Source organism: Acomys minous (assembly GCF_964271855.1).
Source record: "Acomys minous genome assembly, chromosome: 19".
Lineage (NCBI taxonomy): Eukaryota > Metazoa > Chordata > Mammalia > Rodentia > Muridae > Acomys > Acomys minous.
In genome coordinates, this window is record NC_140499.1 from 32,045,171 (window position 1) to 32,062,287 (window position 17,117).

The following is a 17,117-nucleotide window of genomic DNA, read 5'->3' on the forward strand; positions in this document are numbered from 1 at the left end:
CCTAGATTTTGACTGGGAGGATTCACCCACGATCCCTCAACAATAGGCTACCTAAACAAGACCTGGATAAGGACAGTACCAAATGATATGCTAACAGGGAAGATACAAATCTTATGGAGTTCCACTCCTAGACAAAGAACTGCAGGCAACCAAGGAATGCTGATATTTGAGAAAGAAAAGTTTTCCCAAGGGATGAGTATCCTAGTTGGGTTATCCCCTGAAATCATACACATACAAGCAAAGTAAACTGACCATCAGGGGTTGTATTCCTATGTTTATACACACACACACACACACACACACACACACACACACACACACACGTGTACACACACACACATATAAACACGTGTGTGTGTGTGTGTGTGTGTGTGTGTGTGTGTGTGTTTAATAATAGCAAGAAAAAAGAGGCCATGGATTACAGAGGGGATGGGGAATGAGAGGGACTTGAGGGGAGACAGGGAAGGGGAATATAATATAATTATATTTTAACTTTAAAAAGTTAAGCAAAAAAAAAATTACATCACAGAAGGTGCCTCAGAGGTTAAGAGCACTGGTTGCTCTTTCAGAGGTCTTGAGTTCAGTTCCCAGCAACCACATGGTAGCTCATAACCATCTATAATGAGATCTGGTGCCCTCTTCTGGCGGGCGGGCATACATGCAGGCAGAACATTGTATACATAATAAATACATCAATCTTTACAAAAATTATATCTGCAAAAGAACAAAGCAAATAAAACAAAGCAGTATGGAAAGGTGCCTCAGCAGTTGAAAGCACTGGGTACTTTGCAGAAGTTTCCAGGTTCTGTCCCCAGCACCTACACCATAGCTTACCCCCCACCCCCCCCAATCTAGAGCAGACACTGACACTCATTTCCATCTGCACACACACCAGCAAGTATCCAGGGGCTGGTCCTCAGAGGCTCCGGACATTCGTTTTCCCTAGAGAAGTAATATCTCTCTAAGATGACTAAAATAGGAAAAGAAGTAGGTGGGGAAAATGACCACAGGGGACTTTCTAACAGGATACAGCACTGCCCCCATTCTTTTATACTTAGTAGTGATTTAATTACTATTGATGTGTGCTTCCTCACTTAATCTGGACATTTATTAGAAATTTTATGGTTAATAGCTGTTTCTACCGTTAGCAGAGACCAAATGCAAGCTTTAAACAAAATGACAGCCATTGGGAAGACAAAGAAAAATGACTTGCTAAACAGGTGAGAAGTGTGATGGGGAAGGAAGGGACAGAGGGAGTTGGTAGCTGATCCTGTCTAAGTGGGACAACCCTTTAATGATTCTCCTTCTTTTGCAAGTTCTAGAGTAAGGGGGCGGGGTGCACTCACCCAGTCTCTGCAATGATCTCTGGAGCCACATACGTTGGGGTGCCACAGACGGTGTACAGGGGCCCATCGACAATGGTGGCCAAGCCAAAGTCACCCAGCTTGAGCGACTTACTGCCATCCTGATGCTCATACACCTAAAATAAAAGTTAAACATCCTAAGTGTCTTAAAGCCGAGAGCACTGCAGTTTACGCTTAATGTAAATGAAGCAACAAAAGCCCAAGCAGTTACACAAGGACCAGGCAGTCAGGAGCATCTTTTGATTTTTGTCGCAACATTAGAAGCAAAGAAAGAATGGCAAATAGAAATCTCTTAAGCAAATAATGGGGACATTCATACAATAGGATGTAGAGGCTCATGAAAATGGTGATGTGGGGGGCTGGGAGATGGCTCAGTGGGAAAAGGTGGTAGCTACCAAGCCTGATGACGTAAGCTTCATCCTAGGAAACAATGCATGGTGGGGACACACACACATATTCACGCACACAACCACATACACACACACAATGGATAAATGTAAAACAAATTAAAATGGTAATGTAGGGTCATATTTATTGAATTATACTTGGAAAGTGAGGATAGGAGCTTCATGTTGGTTTGTATAACATGCCCATTAAAGATACATATGAAGCCAAAACTCTGAAATAACATAGTGCTGGCATTCCTGCTCTGGGAAGCAGTGTTTTGGAGTTTTCTTCCTTTCTTTATCTGCATTTGGTGTTTTCCACAAAAACCAGCTCAGAAAGTCTCTAGCTTCCAGCCTACCATTCATGAAAACAGTCACTTCATTTCCACATGTGAAACAATTTAAGCGTGCCACCTTTCATAGAACAAAACATCCACGCACATATTAAAATACTTTATTTTCAGTGCTTCACATTTCCAACAAGATCTATTTATATTTGCATTAATAATTGAAAAGCACGTTAACATTTCATTTCACCTGTGGCAATTTGGAAAGATTTATTAGGCATAGAGCTAGCACTTGCTCAGCTTTCCTTTTTAAGTCAGTGAGTCTCTCTAGTCTCCCTCCAAACAAGTCAAATCACACATGCTCGCGACTGTTGGGCGAGTAAGCAAGCTCCATCAATGCTAGCCCAAGATCAAAGCAAAAGGATCTGTTTTTAAAAGCAGCCCAAACAATTTCACTGGTTTCAAACGGACATACACAATTCTATCGGTGCCCTTTCCTGGAACCAGTAAGGTGAAGACACTCGCAATACAACCGTATTTCCAGATTGCAAGAGCAAACCTTTAAGAGATCCTCCAAAGAAATGGCCAAGTTTCCACAGTCATCAAAATGATTTGCCCAGCAAGATGAGGCTTGCACGTCTCCTGCTATCACTCAATGGTCATCTGTTACTTGATGAAGCCGAAAGGGGCTCTTGCAGAGCAAGGCTCATCCCAGGAGCATATCGGGGCACTGCTACTGTGCTCATGCTACACCTCTCTGCATTTGCATTCCACTGAGGCATTTGGGCAGCTGTCTGGCCAGCTCAGCTGCAGCATCAGCAATGACCAAATTGGAGCTGCCTCTCTTGGCAGAGGCAGACCTGCGTCTCTCAAGTGACTTTCTTTTCTACGTGGAAACGATTCGTTTACATCTTGTGCACACTCCTAATATGGATTCTTTGTCTCTGGGGTTCCGGATGCTGATCAAGTTTGGGTTGTCCCTGGGTAGGCATCCAAAGATTTAGGCAATCACCTGCAGGTGGGCTAGGAGGGCGAAGGCAACCATGTGTCCAGTTGTCCTCTGGGGTGGAAGCAACTGTGCTGGTTTAAGTTAGCACTTTGAGGCACCAGCATTGTGAAACACTGTACCGTCCTCGGCCCAAATGTTACCGGGCCAGCCATTCTGGTGATCTAAACAACAAGCAAGTGTTTTTCATGAAAGGAAATCTGAGATGGGAAGGTTGAGGTTGGCTGTCTACTTCATTTCCCATACAGACCAGAGCTGTTTACCTCCTGAATTCCATTTTGGTATCAATAACTTTTCTAAATTGCAAAATGCTCCCTTGCTTTGATGCTCTGTGGGGTCCGAGCATTCACGATGTGTACTTTGTGATTTTGATATATTCGGCCCCATTTATACAGGAAGCTTCCCACCCCTAAACACCGGATCTGTATCACCTACCTTTATTCAAAAGTTGGACAAAACCAGATGTTGGAGGACCCAGTCACCAGAGGCCTGTTATGGTTTCTCAACACGACTCTGTAAGTTCCTCACGGGAGGGGGTTACCAATGATTGCCATTTTAATAGGAAGTCTGTCTAGCTGCATATAAATTATGTTTAATATGGATGAACAATATAGTCCAAAGTAAGGAAAACATAGGACCAGGGTTCCACCCCCAGCGCTACAAAAAGCCAAAGAGCAAAAGAAAAAGAGAACACAAAAACGAAAAATGCTACATAAAATAATGGAGGTGTCTTTTAAAATATCAGTACTCCTCCAAATAGCATTTAAGTATATTGAAGCTATAAGTCTGTGCAACACTCTGCCCTGATTTTTTTTCTTTGAAAATTTTAGAATTTTCATGAGTATAAAGAGACTCAAGTTATACTCAGGCCGGACAGACAAAATTACTCAGAGACAAAGGCCAACTCTATGCAATTGAAAACATTTCAAGACATGAATCCTCTACAAATGTTTGAACAAAATGTTTTTGCAGGTGAATGAATACATGTCCCAGGCTCTAGTATGGAATTCTGATTAACTTATTGTCAGGCAGGGCAGGAAGCAAGGTTACTTTGTTTTTTTTGTTTTTGTTTTTTTTTCCTTCTTTCAACACTTTGGTAGAAGGATGGAGATATTCACCAGTGTTCCCTCTCTTCCCATGGGAGTGCCCCTTCCTTGTATGGCACATTGAAGCCTCTCACAAATGGGCCCATCAGGAGTGCTGGCTGCAAGCAGAAGACAGGCCTGGGAGCAAGCCACTTGCAGATGTAGTTCAAACTTCGGCTCCTATTTGTCTGTTTGTGGGGTATGCATGGGTATGTGAACAACATACACTGCCAAAACTATCTATACACAATATTTCCAGGGCAGCTTTAAATTCACACGGAACCGAAGTTTTAAGTAAAAGTTAGAAAGCATGAAGATTGCTCACAAATTCCCATTGAAGATGCTATGTCTCAGGGTTGGAGAAATGGCTCAGCCATTAGAAGCACTTTCTGTTTTCCCGGAGGACCCACGTTCAGTTCCCAGCATCCATGTGTTGTGACTCACAACAGCCTGTAGCTCTAACCCCAGGGGATATGACACTCTCTTCCTGCCCCCATTGGCACTGTGCTCATGTGAATACACTTACTTACAAATAAAAACGTAAAGTTGTTCTTGAGCTTCACAGACTAAAATACAAACTTATTAAAGAAACGGCAAGTCTCAGAATGGATTCTGAGGGTTTCTTTGGGCAGCTCTTCAAATCTCAACCAATTCCCGCCCCCCGCCCCCTAGAAAGGGTGTCAACAGACTACAAGTACAGACCCTGACAATCTAACCCACTGAGTCTGGCTCTGGTAGCGCGGGAACATTTTGTTACTACTGCATGTTAAAGGCTCTATAAAACATGACCACACGTTTAGTGGGAGCGCATTAATTGTCAGTCAAGGAGTTCACAACGTGAGGTATAATTTAATGCTCATCCTAGGCCCCTTAAACACTATAGCTGTTCCCCCACACTTTAAACACCGAAGGGCTATTAAAAAGATGGGGATTAGTGCAAATTACCCAGCATGTAGTGCTCTCACTGTTTTAACTAAGCAATAAAACTGTGTAATTGTACAACACTAATTGAATGCAGCTACACATAACTGTGGTCTGCCATATGTATCCTATTACCATAAAGACTGTCAGTGTTCTGTAAGCTACCCTTGTGATCACTGCAGATGGCTACAGTCAGAGAACGTGTTCTCCTGGGTTTATTATATGGCCATAAAGACATCTCAAGATTTGACAGACTAAATGCGTCAAATGACAACGATGATGAAAGAGGTTTCAGAAGCTGAGGGGACGCCCTATTGGGGATCAATATGCTGAAAGTTCAGTGTATCGATTTGGTGGATGCTGGTATTTATTTTTAAAGGTGGTTTTATTTTTGAATCTTTTCGCGTCACCTGGAGTTTTGTCTTGGCTGTAACTTTTTGAGCAGTTGATGCTGTGCATGTGCTGACTTCCCTTGGATGGGAAGCTGAAACCGTTTGGAAATGTTCTTTTGAAAAAAAATTAATATATACTCATAAAACTGCAGCAGTGACCATAAAATATGAAAATTCTCAGATAACCTGAGCCTGGTCAAGTGTTTTTTTTTAAGATTTTCTTATGGGGGAGGAAAAGCTGACTGATAAAACAGATGTGGCAGAATCCACACAGTTCTCAGCTTTGCTGCAAACTCAGGGTGAGACCTGCTAAAATGATGGCCAGTGAATTGTTAGTCACCATGGAAATAGTTTTTACAGAGGGGCTTATGGGAGCTAACAATGATTTCACCAAATAGACTTGACAAAGTGGCATGAAATGGACAAAGCCATGAGAAAGGGTCAATTTACTTTTTATTATATATGGAGTCACTTGAAAAGGAGGCTAATTTCCCCAAAGCCACGGCATATATTCCTCATAATGCTTCTTGAGAAATAAGTTGCATTTAAGTCTGTAATCCTTAAGAGGCAAAGGAGAGCGACATTTAAGCTGGGAGTTATTTTGTAACATGTACTTTATGACCATACAGTCTTACGGGGGGGGGGGGGGCGGGGGAGGGGACCTAATGGAAAAAAATTTTTTTTATTCCCACATGTCAAATATTTCAGAAACCATGAGTTAAGTGAAATAATGAGGTTGATAAGAACTTGATACAGGTCAGAAAGGGGTAAAGCCATGGGAGAGGTTTCAATGTTAAGAGAAATAAAATCTCTGGTCCAAGCACCTCACTGGTGATACCCGGAAAGAGAACGGAGGGAACGGAAGTCCCAGGCAACCTGATTCTCACTCCCAATTTAAAATCGTCATGAAGTTATCTAACACGGGGTTGGCGCAGCTGCAGGGGCACATTCCAGATGCTGTTAGGGATAGGATCCTAGGATTTTTGCCCAAACCAAGGGAACTTAATATCACAACAGTTCTTTTTTTAAAAAAATTATTACATTTTGGTTACACAATTAGTAGTCCATCTATCATTGTAGACAAAAGTATTAAGAAAGTCAGATCACTATAAATGAAATGAAATGAACCCTTCTAGAATCTTCACGCACAAGGATGACTGTTGTAAACACTACGGGTTGTAGACTTCCAGAACTTTCTTTCTTGCTCTTCTGCTTCTTATGTGTGTTCCTTGGGGACCAAATACAAATCCTCCTGGTGTCATTTTTTCCCATGGCCTGTAGATTGTCTCTAACAATGTCAATGATCTCACATCTAAATTTACTTATTTGGGGATGGAGAGTCTTGAGTTTGAGACAGAAGGCCATCCCTTATCTCTTGACTCTAGTGCTGTCTTGAATGGAAACTAAGTGGCCACAGAACACAAATGGACCCTGACAGAGGGTGAGCCATCTACTTCAGGACAATGGGAAGGACAAATATGTCACTCCATGGGCATCATGGAGCTGCACAAGCATTTGGGAAGAGGGCTCTGAGAGAGAGAGAGAGAGAGAGAGAGAGAGAGAGAGAGAGAGAGAGAGAGAGAGAGAGACAGACAGACAGACAGACAGACAGAGACAGAGACAGAGACAGAGACAGAGGATGGAGAGAGGGAGGGAAGGAAGGAGGGAGAGACAGAGACAGGGGATGGAGAGAGGGAGGGAAGGAGGGAGGGAGAGATTGTTACCGAGAGAGGCAGATTCTCATACTAGCTACCTTTAACTGCAGAGTACTATAGAGTTAGAGAGGAACATGATTTTAAGCATTACTAAAAAAAAAAAAAAAAAAAGAATTGAAGACCATCTGTTTATTTTTATAATTTAATAAAAAACATTGATTTAGTTATATTTTTGCCAGTAGAGATGAAATATTGTGAAGTGACACCTGCCTGTACGTTTTTCAAGACCCATCAGTAGGTGAGCTCTGGGCCAGGGTGTTCTGCCATCTGCTGGCCACCCTTACAAACTTCATGCGTTAGGTTCTTTTCCTTTTTGATTTTTTTTTTTTATTGTTTGACAATTTCATTACATGTATATAACGTGTTTTGATTAAGCCCACCTCTCATGATCTCTCTTTTAAATTCCTCCCCTGCCCAGCCCTGACTGTTCCCTGCCAATATCTTGTGTTCCTTTCCGAAAACCTACTTAGTGATGCCTGCAGGTGCTTGGGAGGAGGATGTGCGGGGAGGATGCAGCATTTGGCTTCTCAGGACCTGCACCATCGGATAAAACAGGCTCCCTACTCCAGCACCCATCAACTGACAATAGCTCTCAGGTAAGGGTGAGATTTCATGAGTCCCTCCCCATGCATGTGGGGATTTTGGCTGGCTTGGACAGGTGCAGATCTTGTGCATTCAGTCCCAGCCATGGTGTGTTCATGTGTGCAATGGCCCTGTCATGTCCAGCAAACATGTTTTATAGTTTGTTTTTAAAATAATCCTTTACTTTTTCTTTCTTTCTTTCTTTCTTTCTTTCTTTCTTTCTTTCTTTTTGAGACAGGGTCTCTCTATGTAGCCTTGGCTGTTCTGGACTCACTTTGTAGACCAGGCTGGCCTCGAACTCATAGCGATCCACCTGCCTCTGCCTCCCAAGTGAAAATAGTCCTTTTCATTATAATCTGTCTTGTTGGGTGCATGCATACTGGTCTCAGGCAGGAGTGAGGCTGGGGACTTACTGTACCTTCCCTGCCGGCAAAGAGGTCTATACTAGAGCCAAGGTAACTCTGAGAAACTGATGAGTTGAGAAATGGCCTGAACCCCGCTGTTCTTTGTTCCTGAAGGAAGCACCACTCATCCAATGCTCACCTCATCCACCCCATCACCCACCTGCCATCCATCCATTTGATTATTATGCAGCGGGTTTGATAACAAGTAAAGCAAACAAGCACATGAATGACATGGAGGAAGAATGATAAAGTTGATGCAAAAATAAATTTATAAGTCATTTTTTAATAGGCCAGTTGTCAGTTCTCACCTAAAGTGTAGCAGGACACACTGCAATAAGGGAGGCCATGTTTTCTTATTAAAAATACTTTGGCCTTATCAAACACAACTAGATCAATCATTTGCATGATCAGTACAGATCTTTAAAAGCTATGCTACATTTTAATATTTGTGTTATAAGGCTTAAAAGTAAAATATGCCCAGAATTCTGAATACTCAATTATATTACATAAATCTGTATCTGACATTTATAAAAGCCACTGTGCTAACTAAAAACCTCTTACTCAAATATCTAACCAGCTAAAGACTTGTTAACAATATAAAGATTCAGAAGGTGTGTGTGTGGGGGGGGGGGGGTTGGCTTAGTGAAAGAGTAAAGCAGAATGTGGAAGGAGGTATTTGTATGGATTTTTTAAGTTTCCTTGTAGGAAATAAATACACTGAAAATTTTATATGAACTTTACTGCAACACTTTTCTCAAATAATCTATAGGTGTATGTCTTGTCACAAAATGTGGATGAATAGTAAAAACTTAAAAGCAAATAAAAGAAATGACATTTTCCTATGTACTGTGAGGTAGTTTGGTTTTTAAAATTTTTTTTATTATATATATATATATATATATATATATATATATATATATATATATATTGCCACTAGTAAAAGGGAGATAAAAAGGAAAGGACCTGGCAGTTATGTATCTCTTTGTCTCTATGAAATCCCTGTGAAGGAGACCTGGAGGAGTTACAGAATTTGCTCAAGGTCACAGCAGGGGAGCAGACTCTGTAGACTGTAAAGAGCTCCTGAAGATGGGGCACCCATAATGGAGCTTTCTTGTTCCCCTGGAAAGCTCACTAGCATTTGGAAGTAAGAGGGATCTCATGGACAATTAGAAATGTCACCTTCATTCTGCTAACTCTGTTCTTTTTTATATTAATTTTTATTTATTTTTGTATATGTTATTTTTATATCTATTCTGTGATAGATGTATCCTGCAAAAATGCACTAACCCACAATCACTACAATGGGGAAGAAATCTATTGGTTTTTCATGTACCTATTAAAAACTATTATGAATGGCTGCAATAGTTTCTTTATGTATTTCAAATCAAATTAGAGAACGGAGAGAAAAAGAGGAGAAAGTATATATTTCTGGTTCATTTAAGTTAAAGTATGTTCCAATGAGCACAGTATTTAAAAATATCCTGCAAATTATAATTTGGAAAAAAAAAACCCACATTGCTGTGTAGTCATAGACGGCATTTACAGAAATAGATAATGGTCTGGTGAGTAACAAATAAACAATGGAGACCCAAAAACTGTACTGTGGAGGGAAATGAAGCTGCACTTTCTAATCACTGAAGTTCAGTGCCGAGAGAAGTTACTTAACAAAGACCCACTTGTAAGTCTGTTCCCACAAGGCAACGCTCCATGAATCAGGATACAGGAGTAATGACTGTAGATGACAGAAAATTGCTGCAGTCCACAGAGGCAGCTATGCAGAAGAGAATGTTTAGGCTGCTGCAAAGATTTGGAATTTGAGGTGCAATTAAGTCAGACCTCTGCCATTTGACCTCAGCTGCCTGCAGGGGCCAGCGGCTACAAGATTACCTATGTAATTGCAATGAGCTAATTGTGTGCATATTTATTTCTTGAATGCCTGTCATTTATGTTTGACTGTCAGCTCCCTGAAGGAATGTGTCCAGCTCCCTGGCATGGGATCAGGCCCACAGTGGCACTAACTCAGAGCACACTGCAATCTGGGGGCTCTGTAAGTCAGAACTCAGTTGTCATCTTGAGTTTTCCACTTATATATTTTATTATAACCTTGGGCAAATCATTTAAATTCTAGGCACCCCATTTCCTTACCTGAGAATTGGATGTGTTAAAGAATTTACCCCATATGGTGGCTGTGGGTTTTAAACAAAATAATGGATATTTTTAAAAGCTCCTCATGTGAGGCTAAGCATGGAGGCAATTCTCTACAGTAGCAGCGCTCATCAGCTTTTATTTGTGAAGTGGGAACTAAGATACCCTTGTCATTTTATTTTATTTTATTTTATTTTATTTTATTTTTTGAGACAGGGTCTCACTATACAGCCCTGATTGTCCTGGAACTCAAAATGTAGACCAGGCTAGCCTCCAACTCACAGAGATCTACCTGCCTCGGCCTCCCCAGTGCTGGGATTAAAGGTGCGTGCATTCTGACTGCCTCAGGCAGCTGTCTGCAGGATGGATTTCTGTATCCTGCCACCAGACCCTAATTTCTGATTAAGTAGGGCTGCCTTAAGGCCCATGCTCAGAAATGGAAAACAAAAGAGAAAAAAAGGACTGTCATTGAGTGGATGGGAGAAAAAAATAATGTTTATTTATAATTAAGTCTCTAGCCTAAAGAATCAGTAAAGCCCATGCTGCTCTGTTTCCCAGAATAGCTCTTCCTGCCTAGTTTCTGCTTCCGTCTAGACTACCTGTATAGTCAGCAAGTAGGCTATTGGAAGGATCTCATTTGTTGTCATGGAGAACTCAATCAGGGACATTATAAACCCCAAAGCTCATAAACAGTTAGAAGGAAAAGAAAGACACCAGGGCTTTGGGGCTGCTCTCTGCTTTGCTTTATTTTAGACAAGGTCAAGTAGCCCAGGCTGGCCTTGAACTCCCTACATAGCCAAGGATAGCTTTTGAATTCTGGTCATTTTGATTTTCTACCTACCCAGTGCTGGTGTTACTAGCTTGTACCTCCATACCCAGTTTTACGCAGTGCTAGAGACTTGAATGCTAGGCAAACATTTTACCAGCTGAGCCACATCCCAGCCACTACCTATTTTCTATGATTGCTTTCGTGCTGAGGTGATACCATCTTACTTCCTGTGGTTCGGATCTCTTTGCTTTTAGACCATATCATTAAGATACAGAGCTAGGATAGTAAGAGAAATGCTGGTGGGTGGGGACATGACTCAGTCAGTAAAGCAGTTGCTGTGCGTGAGGGTCTGAGCCTGGATCCCCAGCACCTACATAATAAGAGCCAGGCATGGTGGTGCATGCCTGCAATCCTAGAACAAAGGAGATGAAGACAGGCAGATACCCAGGATGTGCTCCTGGTCAGCTCAGCTAGATTTGCTGACTTGGTGAGGGTGGGCTCTGGTTTCAGTAACAGACCCTGTCACAAAAAAAGTAAGGTAGCAGCTGGAAAGGAGGACAGTGATGGGCCATTGGAGATGCATGGGTGTGGTCATTGTTCAACCACAGCCGGATCTGTTCACACACATGAACCCTCCCTCCCCTCCACACCCAAGGGCTTTCTCCTTTCTCTTATATCAGAAGAATACAAGTGCAGCCATAGGAATGATCATTCTCTATTTGGTCCTAGCCTGTGATATTAACTACAGCCAGCCTTGGATTTTTCCCCCCCAGAACTTTGTTCTCATTCTTTTGTCTGAAACATATTTGTTAAGAAGTCAGGTGTTCTTGAGGGAACTTGAGCTCTCACAGATCACCTTAAAGAGAAACCCACCAAGTACAAATGGAAGTGAGCCCAAGAGGCAAACAATTAAAAAGAAAGAAAAGGGGGAAAGGGCAGAAATGTTCATTCATTAGGGAGGGCTTGGGAGTCAAGATGCCTGAGGATGGTTTCCCTCTTACCAGCAGGTTCTCTGGCTTGATGTCACGGTGGACAATGTTCAGGCTGTGCAGATACTTGATGGCACTGGCCAGGTTGTACAGCATCCCACTGGCATCTCTCTCTGTGTATTTGCTAGTGGAAGTGATGGCATCAAATAGGTCTCCGCCCTGGAAGAGAGCAGCTGGTTGAGTGGGATACTGACAGATGGACCAATAGACTGCCTGTGGAGGGGACTGACAAACCAGAAAGGATGTAAAGGGTGGGTCGGGATTTGGGGGCTCCTAAGGGCTTACTCTGCTACTGCCTTTCAAAAGACAAAACACTCTTTGGTGATTTCTCCTCAGTATGAAAGATACTGACATTTTCTCCTAAGCTTGAGAAAAGCGCAGAGCGACGGGACTCTGACAGCAGGCACGTGGCTCTCTCCATCGCCGACTTTGCAGGGGAGAGGAGGTAGAGCTGGGTCCCCAGCTGGGAAGCCTCGTGTGAGGGACTCTGGTGACATGTGCTACCTGCCACACACCAACTGCTAGCTGAAGTGCAACTTCATAGTCCCAAAACTCCCCCAGGTAACTCTGCAAACTTCACGCTTAACAGAATGTTCTTGTGCCTTTGAAATTATTAAGGCACGTGTGAAACACACACACTTCCTCTCTCTCTCTCTCTCTCCCTTTGACTTGCTACATTTAGCTCTCTTGGAGTGGGCGTTGAGCTTTCTTTTTCAATAATGTGCTTCTCTGTAAGGAATGGAAAATGGGACCTACAACCTGTTTTAAAGACAAGAAAGATGGGGCTAGAGGAAGGAGAAGACGGCAGAGAATGTCAAGGACAGTTTTCTGATCCTGTTATCCCTCTGGACTTCCCTGGGTTCCCTTATAATTAATTATTACCTGATCAACACTGATTTGGGGCTGGACATTAAGTTGCATGCATTTGAAGTTCTTTCGGAGTTTGGGTGTGCTTTACTAAAACCGTTTGCACTGTTCTTGAGTATTGACCAATCAATAGCTGAGCCTAGAGCCCACATGCATACCCATGTCACTACATAGGAAGCAACTTAATGTCCCCCTTCAAAAGAGAAAAAAAAAAACAGCCCTGTAGGCTTTCAGGTTTCAGGTTTCCCAAACTGTGCTGGCGTCTCTGTCTCCCTCTGCAATTTCTTCCCTGGAAGCGTCTCTCACTATCAGGCAAGCAGCACTTCCTCCACAAACAAACCTAAATAAATGTTTTCTCTCTCAACTTCCGTTTTTCTCCAAAAACAGGGCTGTCGCATGGGTATGGAGTTTGTTTCTGAGCCTCAGGAGGAGGTGGAATGTTCTCTGTGGTTGACTCAAACACCCTACCCTTAGTTATACAGTGGCAGGACACCTGTGACAATATGTGAGACCAGGCATTGTCCTTGTCACATAAGCTCTGGCCTTATGGCAGTCCCTTATGGCTCAGACATGGCCTTCTCTGTCCTACTTGAGACATCTTAGCTATACAGAGAAAATTCATCAAGGCTGTTCAGTACAGTGAAGACTTTGCTGTGGTCATCTGACCAGCGTACAGTCGACGATCAGACTGAGATCTGACACCACATACACCACCAAGTGCCTCTATTTCTCCTCCTCAAATTTAACTTATTCTTACCTTCCCCACAAATTCAGCCTACAGGGCGCTGACCAATTAAAAAATAAGGGAGGATGAATCATATTTTTAGTAGTGCACAGGAACGAATTGATTTAAAGGGCCATGCCTTGATGAAATTCCAATCTGTGCGCTAGAGACAACATAATTTACAAGGTGATTAAAATAGCGATTTTATAATAAAATGTATACATAAACATTTGAACAAATAAAAGCACCTCTCTTTGGTAGAATGATAGTTTAACATTTCTTTTTTCACTGCAACAACATTGACATGTTTTGGTCATCCCTAGCCTCAAGTATGACGACAGAAGTAGTTGTTCTTTAGCAAAGACAACAACGACAACAACAACAACAACAATAACAATAAAAAGACAAACAAAAGTCCCACCTTTACTAATTCCATTACAAGATACAGCTCCGTCGGCACGTCCATCTCTTCAATCAGGAGAACAATGTTTGGATGCTTCACTCTCCTTAAGATAGACACCTCGTTCTGGACCATGTGCTCCTGCCCAAGGGAGAAATAATTCCTAAGAGACACAAAGTACATGAGGAGCGAACTCCAGATAGCACAACCACCTGAAGATAGGCAAAATGTATTTTGGTAGGATGTAACAGGATTCTGAAGACTCTAAGATAATTAAACTCAAGACCCATCGTGACAACTAAAATTGCCTAGAAAGTGACAGAATGAATCTTAAATCACAAAAAAAAATAACGGAAGGAAATAAAGCAAGCAAAGATAATGGAGGGGGGAATAAAATCATCCCAGCTGCACTTATTCCAGGAATATTTATAAAAAATATTCTCCTAAATTTGTGACATTCTCTTCCGTCAAAAATGAATCTCTTGGGTTGCACTGTGTTAAGAAAGCTGCTTTCTGTTTTTCTGCCCTGGGAACGCAAGCTTCACAGGCGTGAACTCGGTACGCACTTTGCCTCGACATTTGCTTTTCTTGATGATTTTCAGGGCGTACTCCCGTGCAGTCGACCTGTAAAGAGAAAGTTTTTTAAAAATAAGACTTAATTCTGGATCAATTGGACCCCTTTGGTTGGGAGTTAACTTCTTGCTTGTAGGTCTTAGTGCTTCTATTGTTGAAAAGGCTCCTTTCTTTCTGCACAAAGAAGTATACAGATGTTTATGGGTTTGCTCTGCCTGAGGACGGTTAGTGCATTAGCACAGACAGATCTGAAGTTATGCAGCCATGTTTGCATAGAAAACAGCTATTGTGGAGGTTTAAGCCACGCTAAGCTGCTGTCCCTTTTCTTGGAAGTCATAAGCAAGATTTCAAAGCATATGCCTGAAATCGACCTCTTTGTTACTCTTTTAACTATTCTCCTCAACCCTGCCACACACACACACACACAGGATATCCCTAAATAGCCTAGGCTGGCCTCAAACCGCTGATCCTCCTTCATCAGTCACCCGAGTGTTCGGAATACAAGTGTAATCTATTGAGCCCAGTGCCTCAGTCTTTCTTGGGGTTCTCTCTCCACTGGACTGGCTATGACAGTTGTCTGCAGAGCTCTTAAGGCCACCCTGAAGATTCCTGGGAAGTGGAACACACTCTGTAGCTGTCAGTGCAGCGTCAGAGTCGATGCTGGAGGACCCGAGAGTGAAGTAGCTCAAAGAAGAGGGTAGAGAAGGATGAAACCATTTTTTGGAGTTTCCTGGGACCCACGGGGCCTTTTGTGGCTTTCATTCAGAGGACTAAAAGGATGGTTAAAGTCAACTCACTTTTCCATAGCCCCATGGGAAGGATGGTATTTAGCAGACCCAGAGCTTTCCATATAGCCCAGCCATATGGTATCCCCCTGCCTGATGGGTGTAGTAGAGAGAGATCACTCATGCTGTTACCTTTCAGTAAGCGCTATTGTGGACCAGATTTTCTAAGATATTCTAGGACTAAATCTAAGGGCATGGCTACTGTCAGAGGACACAGGACATAGGAAAACACACTAAACCACAGTGAAACAACAAGCTTCCATTTCTGGTACCAGTAGAGCCCAGGCTTTTCTTTATAGATAAAGTCACATATCTAGATCCAAATGGTAGTTGTTGGAATGAGTCTGATTAAGGATGATGCACTTGGAAAAAGGAATTTAAAAGTCTTTGGTATGGTGAATTTAATAGGATCGCCACATATATGGTAAGAACAAAGAGATGATTTTTTTTATAGACAAGTTAAGAGGCCAAGTATTAAAAAATCTGTCTTATAGATAATTTAGAAATTAGTGACATATGCTATTTCAAAAAATTGCTTGTCAATGTACTTTTAGGGCCCAGCACTGGAAACACTCAATAAACCTTCCATTGCTATGGTTAAATAAGCCATTACCTTCTGGTTTTACTAGTAGAGAAAAGGAAGTCCCCTTTCTCTACTGGAACTTTGGTTTTTGGATGGGGTGAGGTGAGCCTCTTTGCTTCTGGGTGCTTGTCCTATTGAAATGTGGGTGTTCGGGGGGACTCTACACTGCCCTAACTCCATAAGAAAAAGGATGCAGAAGCCTAAAGGTACCTGCCTTATCACATTGCCTTACTGATCCTTAGAATCTGACAGGATAGGGAAAGGAAAGAGCCAGGCCTCAGTGAAGTGTAGGATTTGGATGTGAGACATCCCCACAGAAACCATAGACTATCAGCAAGGCTTGAGATAGAGAGGACACAGCTGAGACAGAGGTAAGGCAGTCTACTTGGCCTTAGACACTACCAAACATGAGTGAGAAGGTGTCACTGTCACCAACATAGACAGTTCCTGAGGAGCTTTGGTTGAGTAAGATCCCAAGGCCTTTCCAAAAGACACTTCAAGGGCTGCAGAGATGGCTCAGCAGTTAAGATCATTGACTGCTCTTCCAGAGGTCCTGAGTTCAATTCCCAGCAACCACATGGTGGCTCACAAGCATCTATAATGTGATCTGATGCCCATTTCGGGCCTGCGGGTGTACATGCATGTATACGAGCACTGTATACATAATAAATAAATAAATATTTTCAAAAGGTAATTCAAGAGACTTCTGAAGACTTCGTAAGTTTGAAAGTAGTTCATCAAGAGGAATACTAAAAGCTGGAGGGCTTCTGGATAAAGTATGTTTTGAACCAGAATCCCCGAGCAATTTCTTTTCTGGATTTGAATGTGTCTTTTGATGGAAGGAGATCTAGTCTTGGACCTATGGATTCCATACTTAACAGCAACCTCACTCAGGACTTGATAGCAAGGATAGAGCTAAACAAGGCTCAAAGACCGAAGCTGTCCCCATCTCACCCCCACCCCAACACATCTCACTTTTCATAAGACAATGGAAAGATAGCCATGTTGGTGAGAAGAATGAGTTCCTCAGTATTCTCTTGAAAGAGTGATGCTAATGTCTTCTATACCCATGGCTGATGTGGAATCTGAGAAGGTGGGGTTTATCTCTGCAGGCAAGAAGACATCCTTGAGTGGGTGACA

General features: G+C 42.3%; 1 protein-coding gene across 10 annotated transcripts in view; it reads right to left on the minus strand.

Annotated features, from left to right (window-relative positions):
- DCLK1 (doublecortin like kinase 1) overlaps positions 1–17,117 on the minus strand; it is a 286,204-nt gene that overhangs the window by 35,118 nt on the left and 233,969 nt on the right. For all 10 annotated transcript variants that reach the window (XM_084768719.1, XM_084768720.1, XM_084768721.1 and 7 more), the window contains 4 exons: positions 14,603–14,660; positions 14,058–14,177; positions 12,058–12,204; positions 1,347–1,480 (listed from right to left, as the gene is read on the minus strand). In XM_084768719.1, the coding sequence (XP_084624845.1) occupies positions 1,347–1,480; positions 12,058–12,204; positions 14,058–14,177; positions 14,603–14,660 (459 nt within the window). The remainder of the gene's footprint in view (positions 1–1,346; positions 1,481–12,057; positions 12,205–14,057; positions 14,178–14,602; positions 14,661–17,117) is intronic.